At 41.9% G+C, this 23,773-nt stretch overlaps 1 protein-coding gene across 2 annotated transcripts in view; it reads left to right on the top strand.

The window, feature by feature from the left end:
• SHC3 (SHC adaptor protein 3) overlaps window positions 1-23,773 on the top strand; it is a 194,472-nt gene that overhangs the window by 137,134 nt on the left and 33,565 nt on the right. For both annotated transcript variants that reach the window (XM_075599838.1, XM_075599828.1), the window contains 2 exons: window positions 15,943-15,996; window positions 22,422-22,473. In XM_075599838.1, coding sequence (XP_075455953.1) covers window positions 15,943-15,996; window positions 22,422-22,473 — 106 coding nt within the window. The remainder of the gene's footprint in view (window positions 1-15,942; window positions 15,997-22,421; window positions 22,474-23,773) is intronic.

Genomic DNA, 23,773 nt, shown 5'->3' with positions numbered 1-23,773 from the left:
AGACACCTTCGGGGACCACCTGGAGGCCCACGGAGCCTAGCAGGGACCACTCGAGGGCCCCCAGACACCTGTAGGAACCCCCAGGGTGCCATGTGGGGCATGTGGACACCCGTGGGGACCACCCGGGTACCCCCACCAGTCTGTGGTATTAATCCTGTGTGTAATAAAATAAATAATGGTTTTATGTGGGGGCACAGGGGATGGTTGGGTTGTGTATTGTTGTTTTTTAAATATTGTAATGGTTTTTGGTGGCCTAGGAGGTGGCTAGTAGGGCTGTTGTGTGTATTGTTTTGTATTGTGGGTAGCGGTGGTGGGTGAAGGGGGGTATTAGCCCCAAGGGTGGATGTTTAGGCCTACCGGGTGTGTAGTGGGAGGGGTTAACCCCTTCATTACCTTCGCTGTATTAACCGCAATCACCCACCAAGGGCCAAATACCACCTTCACCTTCCCCCGCAACCCACAATATGCATGGCACTGGTGGTTAACTCCTTCATTGCCCTAGCGGTTAGCCGCTAAGGTAATGAAGTTGCCTGTAAATGCATTTTTCATGCATCTGATTCATGGCAGGGGTCTCCGGTGCTGATATTACATGATATCAGCTCCGGAGTCTCACGGCATCAATCCAATGCAGGAAAAATGCATTTTGTTTCTAAGTGCTGTCTCGCCGCTCCTCGGAAGCTTCTCACCACCTTCTTGCCAACATTTTGTGGCGGGATTTGGAGAGGAAATCTCCATTCTAGAGCGGCAATCAGCCTCGATAAACTGATCGGGGCTACTAGAATTAAGCGAGTTTGAGAAGCTGGCGATAAGTGGCTTATCGCCGAGCAGTTGGCGGGTTTTTTTCCCCGCAAAAACCCCCCAGCGATTTTTGCTCTTATCACCAGCTTATCTGGGCTTACTGAATTACTGTAGACTTTTTTTTGGCTTATCGCTGCTTATAACATGAGGCCCCAAGTGTTAGTACCACTGTGGAGGAACAAATGTTGCACTTTCAAACAGATGGAAGTACCACATCTCTTGTTTGTAGTGCGTTGGAATGGGCCAGAAGAAAGGGTCTTTACCCTGAAACATTGCCCCCTTATAGTTAAAGCAGTTTTTTCCTGTTTGGTTCTTTTTTTGCCTCCCTTATATTCTGACTATTGCGTACCAATTTTGCTCCCCCTTTTTTATTAGATTTTTTTACTGACTATATTTGTCTTCCTTTTGTGTTGTCCGTTTTGATGTATTCCCTCTTCAGCTCAAGTTAAAACATTCTATGTATTAGTGTCTTAAGCTTATTCTACACTCTCAGGCTGTTTTATCCTGAGTTTGAACTCGTGCTCTTTAACAATATAGAGTCACAGACATTCGGACAACAAAACTAACCATCACAGGTCTTTAATATAGTTTTGTTATAGCTTAAACTTGTACATAAAACACAATGTTTGTCCACTTTCTGGACACACCAAATTAGTGTTTCCATGAGTGATTTGTTCAATACATGTACCGTGGATTGATTTTTCTATGTATACACTGTGGATATATGTATAATACATTTAGTTGTATGTTTTTCTACTTGTAAGTAAAACCAAATATTTTTGCATATCTTGTTTGTGCGTTATTACTAGCAAGATAAGTGCGGGGAACTCCATGATATGACATAAAATACATTTTTCAATTGGGGTGGCTTTGTGGCTGACTTCACACACCATTCAATAAAACATGATGCCTTCCATCTGTAAAAGGAGATTGGATTTAAAAAACTAAATTATTGGTTGTGTATTTTCTAGTATATCTCCAAACAATTTTAAAATTCATTTCCCCCCCTCAATGTTATAGTTCATTTGCTTAATACAATGTTTTGCAATGCTTATAGGGAGCAATATATTGCGGGGCTTATTCATGAAAAATAAGTTGTTTTTTAACTCATGGTGGATCTACAGTATTGAAGGCAATTGACAAATCACACTCACTACAGGTACTGCTGTTTAGTTAATGAAATGTTGAATTCGGTATTCTAAAAGGAAAAAAAAAAAATCAATGAAAGAAGAAACCTACAAAATGTAAATGTTTGCCGATGCTGGCAGGGGTTGCCAGAGCAACAGGATAAAATGAATTTGTCATGGAAAAAGAACATAAGGGATAAGACACAAGTGGCTACAGTATGTGTCTGAAGTAAAGGCACACAATGGAGGAAATGTATTGTACAATGATATCAAATGGTGCAGATTATTACATAATACAGTATAGTAACTAAAAAGTGCTTCTTGTTTCAAGCCACTCATTTTAATGTCATGCCACAAATGGCTTTCTCTTGTTGTCACTTATTTATGATATCGGTCAAGGTGACATGCTTTGAATTCTAAAAATAAGAAAAGTGGAGCTGTACCATTGTACCTTCTAGGAGTAGTGTTCAGAGCAGCTATATTCGGTCATTTATGCAGTAGCATTTTTTTGGTACCTTTCTGCAAATCTGTTTAAGTTGAGCGTTCATAGTAAGCAACAATCCTGCCTATCCATTTAAAAAAAACCATTTTTTTTTACAGCATTGAGACCCGTTGGGAAAGTGGGTCTCCAGTGTCTGAGATATTTACCGGTATTACTTCCTGATTTTGAAGTTGGATTTAAATAGCCATCCCATGAGAAGCTGCAACCAACGATGTTGCGGCCTCATATTGGCCTGCAAAAGTTTTGACGGCCATTTATTTGGAGGAGGATTTAAATTCTCCGGTAAGTGTCTCAGGAACTGGGGATCCCTGGAGCTGAAAGCACTGCAATTTAGCTCCACAGGATCCCTGGGATCTGATCCCTTAAAAAAAAATCTACCATGATTGCAGCTTTAATGTATCAAAATGCTCTGGTAAAAATAGTAGTTTCTAGCATACAGGCATACCCCGGTTTAAGGACACTCACTTTAAGTACACTCGCCAGTAAGGACATATTTTCAATAGCCCCATACCACTATGTCCGTACGCTCGCTTCGCGAGTATGGACACTTATTCTGCCCGCCATAGTATTGATGTGCTGATTCCCCTCGCCCAATAGGCAAACGGCAGCTTGCGCATGCGCCTGTCAGCACGTCCTGGAAAGCAATACCGGCTCCCTACCTGTACCGAAGCATCGATAAGTGGAAAAATGCTAGTGCTTCACTTTAAGTACATTTTCGCTTTACATACATGCTCTGGACCCATTGCGTACGTTAATGCGGGGTATACCTGTACTGTACATTAAAGACCACAAAGTGTAACATTGCAGATCTGATTACATAGGAGCATAACATTTGTTACTCTTCTGGCAACCCATCTCCCTGTGCTATTTTGCCAAATATAACCAACTTCATATGGGCAACTTTTATTCAACTTTAATAAAACTCATATTTTATTTACAATTATGAATACTTTGGGTCCTCTCTGATTCTTTCTAGCAGTGCACTCCTCCATGCCATTGTACCATTTCAGAAGAGTGTTGCCAGTCACTATACTAAAGGATAGATGGAAGAATTGTTTTTGTGAGCTTCTTGCTGATGACTTCTGATCACCAAATGTTACAAACAATGGGACAAGTGACACCAAAGCCAGAGAAATACACTTTATTGTGATATGATAGATGAGACTTTATAGCTGACTGACTTCCCGGAACAAGAGCGAAGTGGCAGTGAACTATTGCTAAATACAAAAAGCATGCATTTTAACAGATCAGCTGAGGAAAAGGCTAGCAGCTACCCACAGGGCAACCAGAAGGCCTGGTACTAATTAATGGCTGATTCACCTGTTCTTACAAATATTAACAGCATGTTCGGTTCTTCAGAACAGAAATCTTGAACTTGTGCAACAGCTTGGCTAGTCTTATCCATTTAGAATAAATGTATGTGTGACTTCCGGGAGATCCAATGTAGCTGCAAATTCTAGGAGTTGCCGTTCGGCAAGGCTTGTATATTTGTGGGGCTCGGTGCAGGGGCTTTCACAGTGGGGCCTCTTACCTGGTTGGCATGGTATCTCCTCAGACGACACAGCGTCATGACATCGCGGCGTCACGTCACGGTGCCATGCAGTGCTACGTTGACATGGCAACATGTCCCCATGATAACAAGACGCTGAAAGAGGAGATGCCGTCGGACAGTTTAAGAGAGAATTCAGGGCCCCGCGCTCTCCCCCAGCAATCAATTTAATTGTTATAGGGAAGAGTGCAGGGCATTTGTAAGCACAGGACTTGGTGCAGTGGCATCGATGGCATCGCCATCAAGTCGGCCCTGCATTCAGTCTACGATAATCAACAAACGTCGATATTTAAAAGCGCCAAAAGTGCAAATTAAAAAGGTATCGCTGTCTGCTATACTTAAACCATTATTGAACGGTTTAGTTATTTCCCAGGAAGTCCAGGATTAAAAGAAAGTATTGGGCCTACCTCATGGCGTCATAGAACCAGCGTCTGCTGCAAAGCTGCAGGCCTGTTTGTTACTAGTGTTTGCTTGTGGGGACGGCTGCTGAATTCAGTGGTATTAACCGGCAATGGAGTGTCCTGCTTGAAGAGACTTTGCTGCTGAACCGGTTAGTGGCAGACTGACCTTTTGTCAGAGCAAACTTGTGGAAGCCTCCTCTGGCCCCAGAGAACCCCACCATGATGTCTGGCCGGTCAGTGAGAGCAGGGGGTATTCGGACAAAGACTGGGATTGTGCATTAGGGGGAGGATGCAGCGGCTTCTGCCACCTTTGTGCAACAAGGGACAGGCCAGTTCACTGACATTCACACAGATTATGATTCAAATGTTCCTCACCTTTAAAGAGGAGATTGCTGAGCTCTATTTCGCTGCAGCAGAATGTGTGATCAAAAGCAGCCATTGCATGAAGAACAGCTCCCCTCTGAGCACCCTGGGAAGGGGCTTCAGCAAATGGCAAACATTGTTACAGCCTGGAGGTGAGACCTCTGAAATTAGGCCTAATAATCTCATCACATCTGCTGTATTAAAGCTGCAGATCAAGCAATATCTACATATGTTTTTTTAATGAAATGTTAATGTATTATAATGTAACATTTTTTTGGTTTCTATAGCAACCATTTACAAAGTTATATCCCCTTCCTCTTCTGAAACAGGCTCTGTTACACCACTTTTTGAGCCTACCCTCTCTCTAGCAGTGCACCAATTATATCTGGTGACTTTGAATCTTTGGTCCTCTTCTGCTGCACTGCTGCCATTTAGTGAACCCCCAAGCTGAATCTTCGCTGATCGATCACAAGAGAACGGATCAATCAGCAACTTAGCTAATTTCTTATCATTGTTCGGATTGTATTCATGCATATAATTTAAAAAAAATAAAAACGGCAAATTGGACTGTTGCTTTGACACCACTCTTTAAATTTACCTTTCCTGCGCTGCATATGCCCTCAAATTGTGATCCAAAGCAGCCATTTCACGAAGAACAGCTCCCCTCTGAATTCCCTCAGAAGGGCCTGCAGCAAAGGTCAAACATTATTTTACAGCCTGGAGGTGAAATCTCAGAGATTGGTCCTAATTATCTCAGCACATCTGATGTATAAAATCCACTCCTTACATTTCCTGCTGAGGAATGTCGTCCATAATTGTTCTACAAATTGTCCTCTGCACCAGCAAACTCAGGCTATAGATCCCATTCGGAAAACGTGTCCCAGCAGGTGACAAGTTGTGACCTACTGTACAGATGCAGCGGCCGTTATCCGACCATTTGTCTAATTGGTTTTCGAGATCGCCCCGAGATCCTTTCAACATTTGCCGCAACAGGCTAATGGCCCATCGGATTAACACAGCATGTGTCCCTCCTGTGTTAATCCTACCGGCGTCTACCTGTCTGTAAGAGAAGCGCAGTAAGAGATAGGGGATAGAGATAGGCTGAATCAGTCACTCTACCTGCGCGCCTCTAACAGGCGATTGTGGGGATTTTGTTTAATTTTAATACTACAGTATTGTAGCAAGGGGTCTCTGGAGCTGAACCGCAGTGATTTTATGTTCGGGGACCCCGTACTTCCTAAGTTACAGGCCCCATCATGTTAAAATCCTGTGGGTCACGTGGCCGTGGGATTTTAACATTGCAGGAGATACTGGTATCCCATAACGGGGCCTGTATCACGAAAAGTAGGGGGCCCCGAGACTGAAATCAATGTTGTTAAGCTCAGAAGACCCACTGCTCCCGCACACTAGTATCAAACACGCCCCGCCCCCTCCCCTCCCCAAGAAAAAAACATTACCTTAGCGGATAGCTGCTAAGGTAATTGTAACGCTTGGCCTGCCCACAAACCTGACGAGACCCCGGGACTGAGGTGGAAAGGACAAATACCACACACCTAAAAGTAAACGGGGGCACGGCCGGAGGGTGGAAGTGGCGTAGCTGATCCGGGGAACAAAAATAGAAGTAGTTTGGTACTTGCCAAATCTGACGTAGAAGGGTTGGGTACATGAGCTAATGGTCCTGCAGTAGAGAAGGGAGAGTGGTAGAGTGTCCGTAAGCCTGGGTCGAGGAGAGGAGAGAGCTGCGTCGTTGAGGGTCCGTTTGCCGAGTCCAAGGGCTATAGAAGACAGTTTGGTAGAGTGTCCAATAGCCAAGTCCGAGGGGTCCAGAAAGCAGCGTGGTCAAAGTCCAAAGCCAAGATCGAAATCCAGGGAGGTCAGCAGAGAATCCAGGGACAGGAACAGGGACTGAAAGACGAGAGAGCCAAGCAGAAGCAGACAGCACCAAGGTACAGTAGCTATGCAGAGCATTGAGAGAATGGGGAGACCAGACTAAATAGTGGGCAGGGACCTATCAGGGGAAAGGGAGGAGCAGAGGTGCGGTCCAGGGGTTAACCCTGATAGGAGAGAGAAGCCTGGCGGCGGACCTGGTCTAGCTGGTACTGGGGAGCGCGCCAGTGCGTATGACCGCTAGGAGGAGGTGGGACCAGGCTCAGGGCGCCAGGTAAGAGAGGCTTGGGGTCCGTGCGAGCCTGTAAGGATGACACGCGCGACCTGGTAGAGAGAGAGCAGCCGTGGGGGTGACGCCGACTGCAGGGGACCGCCGGCGATTCAGGGCAGCGGTAGAGCAAGGTACAGTAGCGACATCTTTTATTGCACTAAATGCCGGCGGCATGCCGGGATCTACCCCAGCTGCCGCCAGTAATAACCGCGCGCCGCCGCGTTTCCCCACGCACCCCCCCTCCACTTCGCGCGCAATTTACCCCCCCTTCCCGACCCCGAACCCGGCTCCTGCTCTGCCCCTCTGCTTCCCCGCACCCCCGCTTACCTTAATTTGATCTCCAGGGGTGTCGGGGAAGCCTGGGGAAGCCGGGGAAGACGGGGAAGACGGGCGCACATGTGACTGTGACGTCACAGTGCGCCGCCACGCGCCGCGGCTACCCGCTTCCCAGACGCATGCAGCCGGCGGCTTTTACTCGAATAAAAGCTGCCGCTGCTGTAAGGGGATGCCGGGAGCGGGAGTCCCCGCAGCGCGGGACCTTACAGTAATGAAGCTGCTTGCATTTTATTTTCATTCATAGTGTGCGTGAGCAGGGGGTCTCCTGAGCTGAACAAAGTTGATTTCAGCCTCGGGGACCCCCTGCTGAGTGGACGCAAGCTCTGAAGCTACCGCAGATTAAAAAAAACAGACCTAACAACTGAGGCCACTTTGGCTCACATTTTGGGACTCTGCTGACACGTAATGCACCTGCTTCTATTGCATTTAAATTCCCCATTTTTTGTTAAGGTCAGAGACTTGGGATCATGAATTTCTTTTAGGTTACTTGGAGCCAATATGTTTTTGTAACTTTTAGCTTTTTTGTAAACAACAGATGGAACTTTTTGTATGTGTTCCTTAAGAACAGGATAATTCGTTAGAACATTCCAATGCCTAGTGAGAATGATTTTAATTTGTTTGGATGATTGATTGTATACACAACATTGATTCAATCTTAGAATGTGTTTGGGTATTAACCTTTGACCTTTTTCTTATTTGTTAGTCAATTTTTCTTATACCCATCTAACGACATTTTTCTTTCAAGTGCCGACGCTCTTGAAAAAGAATCCTTGATAACATCAGGATAATAAATCTTCTGTAAAAATGTCAAATTCATTCATTCTGCTTGTATCAAAAAGTTCTCATCTGGAGCAATCTAATTTCAGACGACTGAATTGGCTCTACCATCTGTGCAGGCTTAATAATGGTAATCTCGATCAAACCTCAGATATAATATATTATATATACTCGTAAATATCATCTTCAGCCCATGTCAATCCATTGCTGGATGAAGGCCTCCCCAATGATCTTCCACGTACTACTGTTGCAAGCCTCTCTTTTCCACGCTTCTCCAAATAATTTTCTGATTTCATCCTCCCATCTTATTTTTAGTCGTCGTCTTTGACTTTTGATACCCCTTTGAATCCAGTCTAGTACAATATTTGTCCAATGATGGTAATTTATTCTTGCGATATGTCCAACCCACTGCCATTTTAATTTATTCACCTTTGTGATAATGTCACAAAATTTTGTTTGGTTTCAACCCCATTCATTCTTTTTTCCTATCTCTTTGGATAATACCCAGCATACAGTACATCTTTCCATACTTTCTTGAGTTTTCTGAAGCTTCTGAATTGTGTTTGCATTTAGGGTCCAAATTTCACATCCATACTGCTGCGGCCAAGTTTATTCGAGCATTTGCCCGTTCTTGGCCGCAGCAGTAGCCTGGCGCGCGCCCGAATGTGACGGGCGCGCGCCGAAGCAACGGAAGAGCGCCCTCCGATCGGGGCGCTCTCCCTACCGCTACCGGGTCCGCCGGGTCCCCCGGAACCCCCTGCCGCCGTCCCGCAGATCGCGGGACACCAGGGCTCCCTCGTGGAGCCCTGGACGCGCGTGCAGGGGGCGCAGGCTCCCGAAGACGCGTGACCGCGCGTCTATGACGCGCGGCACGCCGAGGGGCAGCCATAAGCAAGCCGGGAAATATCCCGGCTTGCGGTACCGGCCACACTTTAATAAAGTGTGTCGGTAGTGTACATATACAGGCAGGATACACTGGTCAAACACTTTTCTTTTCAAGCAGTGGAAAGTTCTCTCGTAAGATTGTTTTGTTTCTTCCAAATGCGGTTCATCCTACATTCATTCTCCTATTGATTTCATTTGAAAGGTTCACATCTATTGATATTTACTGACCCAAGGTTGGCATGGTCTTCGGCCTATTCTAGTCTTTGTGGAGTTGACACATTTGTTGAACATCACTTTAGTCTTGCTGAGACTCAGATGGAGGCCCATCTTTTCTGATTTGCTGCTCAGGTCTTCTGGACTTGTGACAAAATTACCTCCATAACTCCAGCTTCCACTCCACTCATACAAAACGAGCCATCATACACAGCCAGGCTATAAGATATCACTGCATATGCTCTGACACTAAAAGTAGAAACAGGCACCTCCTAACACTCACTGAATCATTCAGACAGAAGGGATACAAGCCAAAGACTATTGCCACAACATTCACAACTACACTTAAAGCCCCACGAGAACACCTACTCCAATAAAAGAAGAAAAAAAACAACCACGTACATACCACTAGTGGCCACATATAACCCTGCCCTAGAGGGAATACAAAAAATAATCAAATATCTGCAACCCATGCTGACAGCGGAAGAAACATTAAAAGACATCTTCCCCAAACCTCACATTCTTGCATTCCGGCAACCACCAAACCTCAGACAAAGGTTAGTCAATAGAAAACTTCCTAATGAACTCTAGGATGCTGAGAATGGCACAAGATCATGCAACAACACACACTGCAAACTTTGCACACATACAGTGTTATATAACAATATCCCACAGCCAGTCACAAACATAGAACATTCAATGTTAAAGCTGTTTTTTTTTAATAAATCCGTTCTGTACTATGAGAATTTTTTATGTAGTTTAATGTAACAAGCCTTTTTTGTTTCTATAGCAACCATTTACAAAGTCACATCCCCTTCCTCTTTTGAAACAGGCTCTAGCACACCCCTTTTTGAGCCCTGTCCTTTCTCTAGCAGTGCAGAGCTCAATTGTATCTAGTGACTGCCTGGTCACATGATCTTCCCCACAGAACTTTGTCCCATTAAAGGTATCACCTAATACTGAAGTACTCATTTACTCTGCACTAAATTGTTCTGGAATTTTCCTTTTCTTCTAGCTGCAATGATTTTCTCTACTTCTTCTTTCATGTTTTCAGTTGTAATTCCATTTTACCCTAAGGTCTTTCTAATCTTCATTGATTTATCACCTTTGCAAATTCAGGGAGGATTCAATGTACATAATTTGTGATTTCTTCATGCTCTTCCTCTGCTGAATTATGTCCTGTGTTATCTGTGTTCCTATACAATTTAATGTAGATGTCCTCAACTCTCTTTATGTTAAATGTAGTCTTTTATTATTAATCCATTGTCTTGTTTGAGTGTGCTGATTTGCTTCTTCCCAATCATAAGTCACTGCTTTGTCTTCACTAGGCTTTTGTTATCTTCGATAGTCTTCTTCACTATATAACAAGTTACACTTACTTACATCTTCAATTATACACTTGCGGATTATTTTGCACAGCTCTGCATATTCAGTTATTGTTCTTGTATCTTGGAATTGTTTAATTTCTTGTTTTTTTAGCAACTGCTTTGTCTCATTTGATATTTTTTATTTTGTTTTTTTGTTACCGATTGCCCCAGTTTTTTCTGTGCTTTCAACTACAATCTTCATTATTGTTTGCTAAAGTATCCCCATGTACTTCAAGCAAGCTGAAGCGAACGTTCAGCTCTAGTTTAAATTCTCTGCCATTATTCTTGAGGTTCTTGATGTTGATTGCTTTTGTCTTCTTTTTAATCATTTTTTTTCTTTCCATCTTCACATTCAGATGTAATTTGCAGTGAACCAATGGTTATGGACTGTGCAGTCTTCAATTTCATGTTTCCTGATAGCTAGGATATAGTCAATTTCATTCTCGATTGCATTGTGTCCACTCCATGTTCCTTTTTCTATTTTAATTCTTCTTGAAGAATGATTTCATGATGTAGAAGTTTTTGCATTCGGCAAATTCTACCAATTTGTTCCCATGTTAATTTCTGTTGCCATAACCATACTTACGAACTGATGCTTCGTCTTTCTCCTAGGCACCAATCTTTGCATCAACATCTCTCATGTTGATCTTGAGGTGACAATTTCCTTTGTTAAGTTGGTTGATTTCATGGTAGAAGTACTACAATTCATTGCCCATATAACTTGATGTTGGGGAATAAACTTGTATAATTCTTCTCTTTCCGATAAACCTTTCTACTCTACTATGTTGTTTCTACATCTGATGAAGCCTACTCCAACAATTTTTTCATTTTCTATACCTCTGTAATATAATATAATAGGTGCCTGCTTTTGTACTCAATGAAGCCTTCATTTTCTACATCCTTCCCTAAGGTCAACAATATTTAATTTAATCTTTTTGTGTTCTAGTTCTTGCAGTGCTACTTCACTGGAGAGAGTCCAGAAGTTGTAGATAGCCAGACTAGGGTTTAAGTTACAGCTCTGTTTAACCTTTGGGGATTCTTAGCATCCTCTGCCTTCATATCTTTTTCCTGCACGATGTGAAGCCCAGGGATAATTCGGCCTCCAGAGAATGAGGGCCATTGCTTTTCAGTGTTTTCGATATTTAGGAGTTGAAGTCTTACTTGCCATGCTGGATTAATTTGCATGTTGGCAATTACCTTTCCCGCATTAGCTGATTATATTGTTCAAGCTTTTATAGTATAGTTGAACCTATTTGCCAAAGAGCCACTATGCATCTTTTTGAACACCTGTTGCCACTTTCCCGCCACTTTGAGGCAGTGAGATAAGGATTTGAGGGAAGGATAGCTATCCTAACCCTTGGAGAAGCTTTGTGAAGCGAAATGCATAGGCTTAATTCTAAGGACTGTCGATGGATCTCTGGGAGCATAGAGCAAACAGCTGAAATCCGTATTACAGCCGTGTGAGTGCACAAGCTTTGTACAGTTCTAAGACGTCATCAGGAGCAGACGAGGAGGAAAAGATCTGCATACCATGTGGTTGAGACCACACCACGGAAACAACGTGGCGTCAAGTAACTTATGCTGTATCTCTGTGCTGGCATGTGTCCCTCATGCCTGTTATTACTGCCAAATTGGAAGTGGCTTTCCATTTTTTGCGGACTTAATCTTCTAAAAGTACTTTACTATGTTCTGTTTCTGAATGTATTCTTTAGAACTTTTTCCATCGAAAGACTTGGTGATTTGAAGCCTCATTTAGCTGCTCGCCACCCACTTCTCACCGGAGTCTTTAATTTACTCACTTACTGTGACTATATTTACTATATAGAGCAATTTACACTTTTCATCACTAAGGTAGACCTCACTATATGGTTCTCTTCCTATTCACCAGATGTACTTGGGTCATTGTTTGAACATTGTCTTCCTCTTGAGGATCTGGTGTGGGACCTCAGACTTTGAGCTACACTAATAAATAGGGACAGATTGAATGATTCTGTGATTTTGCTGTGAACACTTTATTGCACTGCTTTTTATTGTTATTGGGTGCTTGATCTGTGCCCTTCAATTTTGTGTGTGTGTGTGTGTGTGTGTGTTTGTGTGTGTCTGTATTATATATAAAACGGAAATAGTCGTTGTGTTAGTCCAGTTGCGATAGTGCAGAATAAATGAGTACTTCAGTATTAGGTGATACCTTTTTTTATTTGGACTAACAATTTATGTCATAAGACAAGCTTTTGAGAGTTCTCTTCAAACGGTATCGTATGGTTTATATATATATATATATACAGTGGTCGACAAATCACCCAAAAATCTACTCGCCAAACAAAAAATCTACTTGCCACCTAGTCCCGCCGGCAACCCTGCCCCCAACCCCCAACCCTGCCCTAGTCCCGCCCCCAACCCGCTTTAAAAAAATCAAATAAAATAAATTGAATAAATTCCTAGTAAGAACAACATTCATTTTTGACATAAGTTTATTTATTGTATTTCATTATACTACAATTAGTCCTTGTTACGTGTGTGTGTGTATGTGTGTATGTGTGTGTATGTGTGTGTGATCTTACCTGATCCGCAGTCTAGGTACCTCATTCCCGCAATGTTATATGTTGGAGGTGAGGTGTTTCTTACCTGTCTTCTGGGTTAGGGGGGATTCCGATGTCTCCTGTGTGAAGCTTGAGTCAGATCTGGAAGTAAGCAGTATAGGTTATTTCGGTGTAGATATAGGGCAGTTAAGATATATAGGGTAAGTAAGATATCCAGGTCCAGAGTGTGAGACAGTGTGAGAGAGAGACAGATAGTGGGTGAGAGAGAGAGAGAGAGAGTGACACACAGAGAGAGAGCGACAAAGATAGAGTGACACAGAGAATGAGAGAGAGAGCGACACAGAGAGAGAGCGACACACAGAGAGAGAGAGAGCGACACAGAGAGAGAGCGACACACAGAGAGCGAGAGCGACACACAGAGAGCGAGAGCGACACACAGAGAGCGAGATTGACACACAGAGAGAGAGAGCGACACACAGAGAGAGAGAGAGCATCACACAGAGAGAAAGAGCGACACAGAGAGAGAGACACAGAGAGAGAGAAAGAGAGAGAGTGACACAGAGATAGAGAGCGACAGAGAGAGAGAGAGAGAGCAACACACAGAGAGAGAGCGCGAGCAACACAGAGAGAGAGAGCGACACAGAGACAGACAGAGAGAGAGAGCGACACACAGAGAGAGAGCGACACACAGAGAGAGCGACACAGAGAGAGAGAGAGAGAGCGACACAGAGAGAGAGAGAGAGAGAGAGAGAGCGCGACACAGAGAGAGAGAGAGCGATACACACACAGAGAGAGACACACACACAGAGAGCCACACACACAGAGAGAGAGAGCGACACACACACAGAGAGGGTGAGAGAGAGAGAGACCAAGTCAGTCATCCTACTCTCTCACACACTCTCACACTCTCACACTCTCACACTCTCTCACTCTCACACACCCACTCTGACAGACACACACACACACACACACACACACACACACACACACACACACACACACACACACACACACACACACACACACACACACACACACACACACTCTGACACACTCTGACACACTCTGACACACACACACACACACACACACACACACTCTGACAGACACACTCACACACTCTCTGACAGACACACACACTGACAGACACACACACACACACACACCCACACACTCTGACAGACACACACACTCACACACTGGCAGACACATACACACACTCTGACAGACACATACACACACTGACAGACACACACACACACACTCTGACAGACACACACACACTCTCACACACACACACACTCTCTCTCACACACACACACTCTGACAGACACACACACTACCAGAAACGGCGCCGGGAGTCCCGCTCACCATCGGAGGTATGTTGGAGTCATCGGGGACTGCGGGCGACATCAGGAGCTTGCGGGAGACATCGGAGGTATGAGGGGGCTGCGGGGGTTTGCGGCGGCTTGCGGGAGACATCGGAGGTTTGAGGTGGCCTGCGGGGGCATACGGCGGCCAATGGGGGTATGCGGGGGCCTGCGATAGCAATTGGGGGTATGCGGCGACCATTGGGGGTATGTGGGGGCATGCGGGGGCCATTGGGGGTAAGCGGGGGGCATTGGGAGGTATGCGGGGGCCATTGGGTCTATGCGGGGGCCTGCGGAGGCACTCTCTGGCTGCTACTGGGAGGAGGAATGTGCTCAGAGAGGCGGGGGAGGAGGGAGAGCACTGCTCAGGGAGCCGGAGGAGGGATAAGCTCCTGCAACAACATGAACCTGCCTCCGGCTTTTTTTTTTTTCCTCCAGCGCAAGTGGGGGAAATTAAACAGCAGCGTGAGCCGGGAAAAATGTAAAAAAAACCCCACGTGTGCTGCTTGGGCCAATAGGAGCTCGCCACGGTGTTAAATGCACTCGCCCGGGGCGTGCAGATGTATAGGTTTGTCGAACACTGTATGTATATATATATATATATAATGACTTAAAGCAGTGATAGTAGCATCCTGGAAGCTACTATAACTCTAAGTCATTAAAATTACCTTTTTTCCTACTCATTGAATTCTTTCAATTTGTGGTGTGCTTGACTCATTTTCCATTATAATGTTTATTACATGATTAGCAATATAAAATATATAATATATATGAATAATATACACACACAATTGCATCATTTTTTTTACTCTGCATGACTGTGTAAATGTTTGAAGGTGATTTGTTCCGAGTTAGGGGAGGGCAGCGTTAGCGCAATATTATAATGAGCTTTATCAAAATTTGCTCCTATAACTAGTGCAGTTGTCCACTTTCTTTGCACCAAATAAATCTGACAGGTTTAATTGGGATTAGTCTCTGTTCCAAAGACATGTATGCCAAATGTAAGAAGCAAAGTTGGAAAGATTCATTCATATGTTACACATTAATGAAGAAGCACTTATTTGCGCCGTGTTTGGAGAAAATTGCAGTGTTTTTTATACATAACCCCCAAGACTTATATAACAGCTTCGCCTAATTAACTGATGTCTGTGTAGCTCGTTTGTTGTAGCATTTATAGCTGCTTTATCACTTGCGTTTTTTTTTCTCCAGTGGTATAAAGTATGCGTGGATCTGCATTTTTGCACAGTTTGATCAATTGGGGTAAACTAATTTTCTTTAATTTCACTTTGAAAATAAAAGTGAACACAAGTTGTGATGCAGCTACTTAGCTCAAAATTGATTACATGCCCAAACCTTTTCTATAACTGCTACTCAATAACTGAATTAATCTTAATTATGAGAATATTTATTATCAACAAATGAACTGAAAATGGGATCGTGAAAAAGCATGCACAATTGAAATGTGTTGTGCTGAATATACCGGAATTTTTTTTATATTTATGTTACAATTGTATTATATCATTACATTGTAACTGATTCTTTTCTGTTACAAACAGATTATAGCAAATCATCACATGCAGTCTATTTCCTTTGCATCTGGTGGTGACCCGGTAAGTCATTCTTTTGTTTTACAGTGTAATATTTTTACTATTGTTAGATTGTAACTCACTCTCAGGATGTCCCACAGTTCCTTTTGTGTTCTACACTATCTTATTCATTATTATTGCCCTTAGTTTGCTCCGGGTACATGCCAGAAAGACAACAAAATTACATGATTTTCTGCAAGCAATTTTGCTTCTTAATAAAGTGACAGTGTATATATATATATATATATATATATATATATATATATATATATATATATATATATATATTTTTTTTTTAAATATGCTATTAGCTGAATCGCGTTGATTTCAGTTCCAGGAAACCCTGAGACCCCAACCCCCCCACCCCCCTGCTTCCTGTTAAAAAAAAAATAATTAAAAATGCTGATTGGACAGCTCCTTGGTGTTAGATTCTGGTAAGATAGGCAGAATATAGTGCACAGATCTCTGATATTTATTTATCACATGTTTTACAAGGAAGTGATACATTGAAAGTTACCTCTTGTTTTCAAGCATGTCCTGGGCACAGAGTTATGATAAGAATACATTGTTACAAATACATGGTTACATTAAATGAACAGTGCAGAGTCCTGAGTTACCTCTCGTTTTCAAGTATGTCCTGGGGGTATTAGGTGATACTTTTTATATTTGGACTAACAATTTATGTCATAGAACAAGCTTTTGAGAGTTCTCCTCTCTTGCTCAGGTCAGAAATACTGATTAACAAAGGAATCTATGGCTAAAACAAGCAGAAAAAAAAGAAAACAGAGATAAGATAGGGTGAGAAAGTGGTGTTTGAAGACATGCAAGGGTCTGGACTAACACGGCTATTTTCGTTTTATTCTTAAATGAACAGGGGATATAGAAACATTAGACCGGGATTCACAAAGCTCAGTTAAAGGGCATAGGAGCTCGATTGTGCATTAACTGCTATTGACTTGGATGGTAGGTATCGCTGGAGATTAGGGAATTTAGGCACTGATGGATGGATAGAAAAATAATTTTGGTGTCCTGTGTACATTATTAATTTTCTGAGTTTGTGTGTGTTGATTTAGGTACTGCCCACCAGGGGGAGATGTTCTCTTACAAATGAGAATGCATGGACTATATGGTCAGAGATAGAGAGAACAGAGAGGAGAAAAGATAACAGAGCATGTTAGGGTATCCAGACAATAGTGTGTTCAATGCAGTCTTACTCAGAAAGCAGCTTTACCTGCAACTTGTGTAGTAAGCCCATTTACTTCAGAAGGATTTACAATATTTAGTGTGGCTATAGTAAAGCCTTTTAAAGTTGAGCCACAGAGTTAAGCAGAATTCTGCTTAGCAGATATTGAGTGCTAGGGAACTACACTTCAATCTTTGGGCAAGTGTAAACCATATTCAGAAAGTAATAAGACTTGGTGTTTTTTTACCCAATAGTCAGTGTGACAGACAAATCCTGTTGCTTAGAGTACAAATCAGAAATCCACATGTCAAAGCTAGTAACGGGGATAAGGGAGGGGAAATTAGATCATCAATGACCATTGTTGTGCTATGCATTGGGTTAGTAAGGTATTAGCAAGTTAAAAAAATCATACATAGGAGCTTTTCTTATAAACTTCCGATTTTTATAAGTATGGGAAAGTAGAGTCCATTTTCCAATAGTAACCACTTTCTCTCATTATTTAATAATTATATATATTGTTTATGTTTTCTTTGATATATAAAGTAGCACTGGATAGTGAAGATGTTCAAATTTGTCACAAAAGTATGCGAACCAGCTGAAATGTTGCAAAATAAATTTGCTAAATATTAACAGTCAATGTATAAGGTCACGTGACCCTTTAGTCATTTTCTCTATATTTCGGTTGAAAAGGGAGTAAGATCCGGCAAAATGGGTAAACTTTTGAGAAAATGTTCCCAAACCGCAAAATTAGATTTTTTTTATTTTTTTTGTTTAAAAGCTGTTTTGAAGACATTTGCAAATCTGTGACGTATAACACTAACACAGTTTTGGGGATGTTTGTGTATAGTTCCACCTTCTTAGTATACTAAGGGGCCTATTCTATAAGCCTCGATAACCCACTTATCAAGGCCTTTTCGGCCAAAATGCCTACTGCTATTCTGTAAGCCTTGATATGTGGGCGATAAAGGCATAAATCGCCAGTTTTTGCAGCCGTCCAAAACACATTGCCGGGTATGGGGCGATAAGCCCTTTTTCCGCAGGTTTTGAAATTCGTGCAATTCTAGTAGCCTCGATTAGCTTATTGAGGCGAATCACAGCTCTGGAATGGCGAGTTTCTCCTAAAATCCTCACGGCAGGAAAAGTTGGCGTGAAGTGGGGAGAAGCTGCTGAGAAGGCGGCGAGAGTGGACTTAGAAAAAAAAAAGATTTTTTTCCTGCATAGGATTGACGCCGGGAGTCTCCGGAGCTGATACCCATTAATATCAGCACTGGAGACCCCTGACATGAATCCCATGCAATAAAAATGCATTTACAGGCAACTTCATTACCTTAGTGTGCAAACCGTTAAAGCAATGAAGGGATTATCTACCAGTGCCATGTTTATTGTGGGTAGAGGGGGTGGGTGAAACTGGTATTTGGCCCTTGGTGGGTTTTTAGGCCTTGCGGGGGATTGCGTGTGGAGTTAACCCCTTCATTACCGTAGCAGTTAATACCACTAAGGTAATGAAGGGGTTAACCCCTCCCGCAACCACCCGGTAGGCCTAAACATCCATCCTGGGGGCTACTACCCCCTTCAACCAATCCCTCTACCCACAATAAACAAAAATATACACAACAACCCTACTACCCACCTCCTCTACCCCCAACACATACAGTGCAGTATGGGCAAAATAACTATTATCCACATATGGATAATAGCACATAGATAATAGCAATGGATAATACAATTTGCCCATCCATTTGCACACATGGATAATAGCAATTTGCCCATTCAATATCAAACATTAGCCAGCATAAATAAAATAAATAAAACTTTCTACTTACCCCTGCTATCATGAAGGGCATCCTCATCAAAATACTCCAGGTCCATGTCCTTCGTGGGCAGCAAGAGTACATGAAAAAATACAATCTAATGGCCCCTAACCCCTTAATCACCTTAGTGATTAATAACTGCTATAGAAACTAAGGGGTTAACCCCCGTCCCCTGCTACACACTTGGGAGGCCTAACCACCCACCCCGGCCCCACCGATTGGCACAGTGGTATATCATACCCATATAATATGGGCATGATAAGCCACTATAGCACTCAATGGTCAACCTAAAAAATATCATTAAGGCCAAAAATATACCATAATAAAAGAAATACACAAGCATCTAAACACCCCAACAAATAAAGAATTAAAAAAGCCTAATAGTACACATGAATAACACTTATCTATCACCAAAACAGCAAAAGAATACAAATTATGTTATTCCAAAACATAAGAATAAAATTAAATAAACACCTATCCACCCAATTCAAGAAATAAAAGCACTAGCCAACAAATAATTAAATTAAAAACAAGTCATCCAAATTCCAAACAATTTTATCAAAACAATAAACAGAAATAGAAAAAATTGCAATCAATTCAAAACAAGCATTTGCCAAAAAATGCATTGCCTGTCGTATTTATCTGTACACGATTAATACATTAGCAGTCAATGGGCAATCACAAACATAAAAATAACTAAATACAATTAAAAAAAAAAGAGAAAAGACATTTACATACATTCAATATTTTACTTCTCTTTAGAAGTCTTCACCCTCCGAATCTCGGCTATCAGGAAGCTCTCGACCCGCAACGTCATCTCCCGCAATCCGTCTCCATCCTTCTTGAACAGCATCAGGTAAAAAAAAAAAAATCTTCTTTCTTTGATCTTCTTTGACCATTTTCTATCTTGATCTGTCATTATTTTCTTCTTTTCTTTAATCTTCTTTCTTTCAATCCAAAACCCCATGTTAAATCCACAACGGATGTTGTCCCGTCGTCTTCTTGAGCTAAAATGAGACTGAACAGATCTTAAATAGGGCCTGTGATGTCACATTTTAGGGTCAAATGTTACAGCTCCAATCCAATTGGACGCTGTATCATGTGCCCACCTCTTTTTTTTTTTTTTAAAGGATGTGATGTCATCTCCAAGGGAGGTATGTCATATCTTTAAAACCACATGTCTCGTATCACATGGTATTACAGCCAATCGGATTGAAGACAATCCCATTGGTTCCTGTACCATGTGATATGTCACATTAGTTAAACAGGATGTGACATCACTTTAAGGCATGATGTCACATCCTTTAAACTAAAGTATCATAACACATGGTACAGGAACCAATTGGGTTGTCTTGGAGATTACGTCACATCCTTAAAAAAAAAAAAGAGGCGGGCTCATGATACAGCATCCAATCGGATTGGAGCTGTACCATCTGACTCTAAAATGTGACATCACATTTTAGCTCAAGATGACAACAGGACAACATCCATTGTGGATTTAACATGGGGTTTTGGATTGAAAGAAAAAAGATTAAAGAAAAGAAGAAATTAATGACAGATGAAGATAGAAGATGGTCAAAGAAGATCAAAGAAAGAAGATTTTTTTTTACCTGATGCTGTTCTTTAAGGAGGATGGAGACGGATTGTGGGTGATGACATCACGGGTCGAGAGCTTCCTGATAGCCGAGATTCGGAGGGTGAACACTTCTAAAGGTAAGTCAAATATTGAATGTATGTAAATGTCTTTTTTCAGGTTTTTTGATTGTATTTAGTTATTTTTATGTTTTTCATTGCCCATTGACTGCCAATGTATAAATACTGTCACAGATAAATACAGTGACAGGCAATGCATTCTTTGGCAAATACTTGTTTTGTATTGATTGGTATTTTTTCTGTTTATTGTTTTGATAAAATTGTTTGGAATTTGGATGGCTTGTTTTTAGTACATTTGTGGATTGGCTAGCTGTTTTATTTCTTGATTTGTTTTGTTGGTTTGGTGTTTCTTTAATTGTATTCTATTACTTTGGTATACTATAATTTTTATTCTTTAACGGTTTTGGTGTCAGAATAATTTTATTGATGTGTAGTTGAGGCTTTTTAGTTCTATTATTGTTGTGGTGTTTATTTGCTTGTTTGTTTATTTATTTAATCATTGTGTATTGTTGTGCTTGATGGTTTTAATAGGTTGGCCATTGACTGCTATAGTGGCTTATCATACCCATATTAAATGGGTATGATATACCACTGCTGTACCAATCAATGGGTAGAGGGTGGGTATAGTGGCCCTTGGGTGGGTGGTTAGGCCTCCCGGGTGGGTAGCAGGGGAGGGGGATGTTAACCCCTTAAATTAGTATAGCGTTATTAATTGCTAAGGTGATTATGGGGTATGGGGCCATTAGATTGTATTTTTTCATGTACTCTTGCTGCCCACAGAGGACATGGACCTGGAGTATGCTGATGAGGACGCCCATCATCATGTCAGGGGTAAGTAGAAAGTTCTATTTACTTTATTTATGCTGGCTGTTAATGTTTGATTTTGAATGGACAAATGAGCTACTATCCATATGTGGATAAAAGTAATTTTGCCCATTACTGTATGTGTTGGGGGGGGGGGGTGTTAACCCCTCATTACCTTAGCGGTATCAACTGCTACGGTAATGAAGGGGATAACTCCACCCGCAACCCCCCCAAAAGGCCTAAACAGCCACCAAGGGCCAAATACCACCTTCACCCACCCCCACTACCCACTAAGGTAATGAAGCTGTTTTAATAACATTTTTAATACTAGTGTACGTGAGCAGGTGGTCTCCGGAGCACAATCGCGTTGATTTGAGGTCTGGGGAACCCCTACTTCCCGAGACACAGGCCCCGTTATGGTGTGTCGGTATCTCCTATGCATTTAATTCCCACGGTCACGTGACACGAGACATTTAAATGCTTAGGAGATACCAGCACCCCATAACAGGGCCTTTATCTTGGGTAGCAAGGGGTCCCTGGACCTGAAATCAATGCGGTTCTGCTCCGGAGACCCCCTGCTCACATACACTAGTATTAAAAAATGTATTAAAAATCTTGCGATCACTGGCGAGATATGCGCAGAGAGAGGCAGCTCTCTCTGCAGCTGGGACAAATCGCCAGGTGAGCCCTTTTGAGAGAGGCGATCATCACATCGCTGGCTACTCGCCCGTTTTGGGCAGTTTGCCATCACATGTAACTGAGGCTTTCTGAATACTGTGATAGCAACGCTCCAAAAAAATGGCGGCGCAACTGGCCCAGCGATTTTTTTATGAAGCCTTATAGAATAGGCCCCAAGAGTTTGTAAGTGTAAGTTGCTATAAAAAAAAAAAAGTATAATTAGTAGATTCCCTTTGCATCTATGTCTCCTAATATTGTAACAACATGAAATAAAACTATTGGCATTTAGACTAACGTTTTACTACTTTATTGCCCATTAGGATGCAACAGACTACGTTGCTTATGTAGCAAAAGATCCTGTTAATCGTAGAGGTAAGACTCTTCTATTGTTAACTTAGCCTCTTTAGAAGCATGTGTTGACATGAATTTTAGAAGATGCAATGTATTGCAGATAATTTAATCTAGTACCCAAAAAAAGGCACCAATTTAAACAAGATGGTACAGATATAATAGATGTAGCTGGTGGCTGCTTTTCAAATTATAGACTGCAGTTTTTTTTATCTTTCCACATTTAAATGAGATATGATTTCATTAGATGCCATGCTGGAACACACCTTACTGCCCCATCCAAATGAATGGGCTTAAAGGGCTATATTTACTAAGCAGAGGTACTCCAGAAGAATTCCGTGCAGGAAGACACCTTATAGTCTTATAGAGGGGTCTGTAAAAGGCCATATTTACTAAGCAGTGCTTTAAGGCATCTCATGGTTAATAACTATGGTTCATTATCCATAATAGATACAAGTGGCACTTATTCCGTTTTGAGCTAGGGCCCAGATCCACAAACCTTTGTTAAATCAGGCCTGTGACCTTACCTAAAACAAAGCTAATTATAAACAACAGCCATACTATATCTTATTAGCATAAGCTTAACATCATGTTATTGTAGCATAACGTTGTGTACATCCTCCAATAACTTGACGTGACACACAACTTAGCATTACTCTGATCCAGACTTTCTAATAGGTCTATAGCTCAAGTTGAGAAAGAGCAGAGGAAAATAACGCCAGGAAATAGTGCTATGTCAGTAAAATCATACCTTAAACATAACTGTGGTTTTACACGCATGCAGGCGTGTAAATACTGTATATCTGGATAGATGTACAGGTAACACCACATTAAGTTAGGTTAACGTTCCATTAGGTGACTTAACAGAGCTTTGTGGATCTTGTGTAACGATTCATAGTTATCATTTTCTCAGATAGAATAATATTCCATGTTGGCTCATAAAAAGGGAACAAAAGAGGGTAACGTCTCAATTAGTTGAGATCTGAATGCATGCACCATATAGATATGCTTTAGTTCACGAACATGATGATATGTTTTCTGCATGTGTGTTAGTACCTAGCCTTTCTGTCACACTTGTATCCATTGCTCTTCTACCCCTGAAATTTTCCTTAATCTTTGCCCGTATTTCTGGAACTCCCCAATGTTTGCCTAGCACACCCTTTTCCTGTATTAGAGTCTCACCTGAAAACCCTCCATCTCAATAAAGCTTTTCTATTGTCTAGGCACACCCTCTATACTGTACATGTATTTACTTAATCTCTTCGACATAAACTATAATCATAATGCATTAATCTTTATATCTGAAAGACACTTCATAAATTGC

The sequence above is a fragment of the Ascaphus truei genome, chromosome 1, assembly GCF_040206685.1.
Source record: "Ascaphus truei isolate aAscTru1 chromosome 1, aAscTru1.hap1, whole genome shotgun sequence".
Classification (NCBI taxonomy): domain Eukaryota; kingdom Metazoa; phylum Chordata; class Amphibia; order Anura; family Ascaphidae; genus Ascaphus; species Ascaphus truei.
The sequence above is the reverse complement of the archived record's forward strand: the minus strand, read 5'-3'. Positions and strand labels throughout refer to the sequence as shown.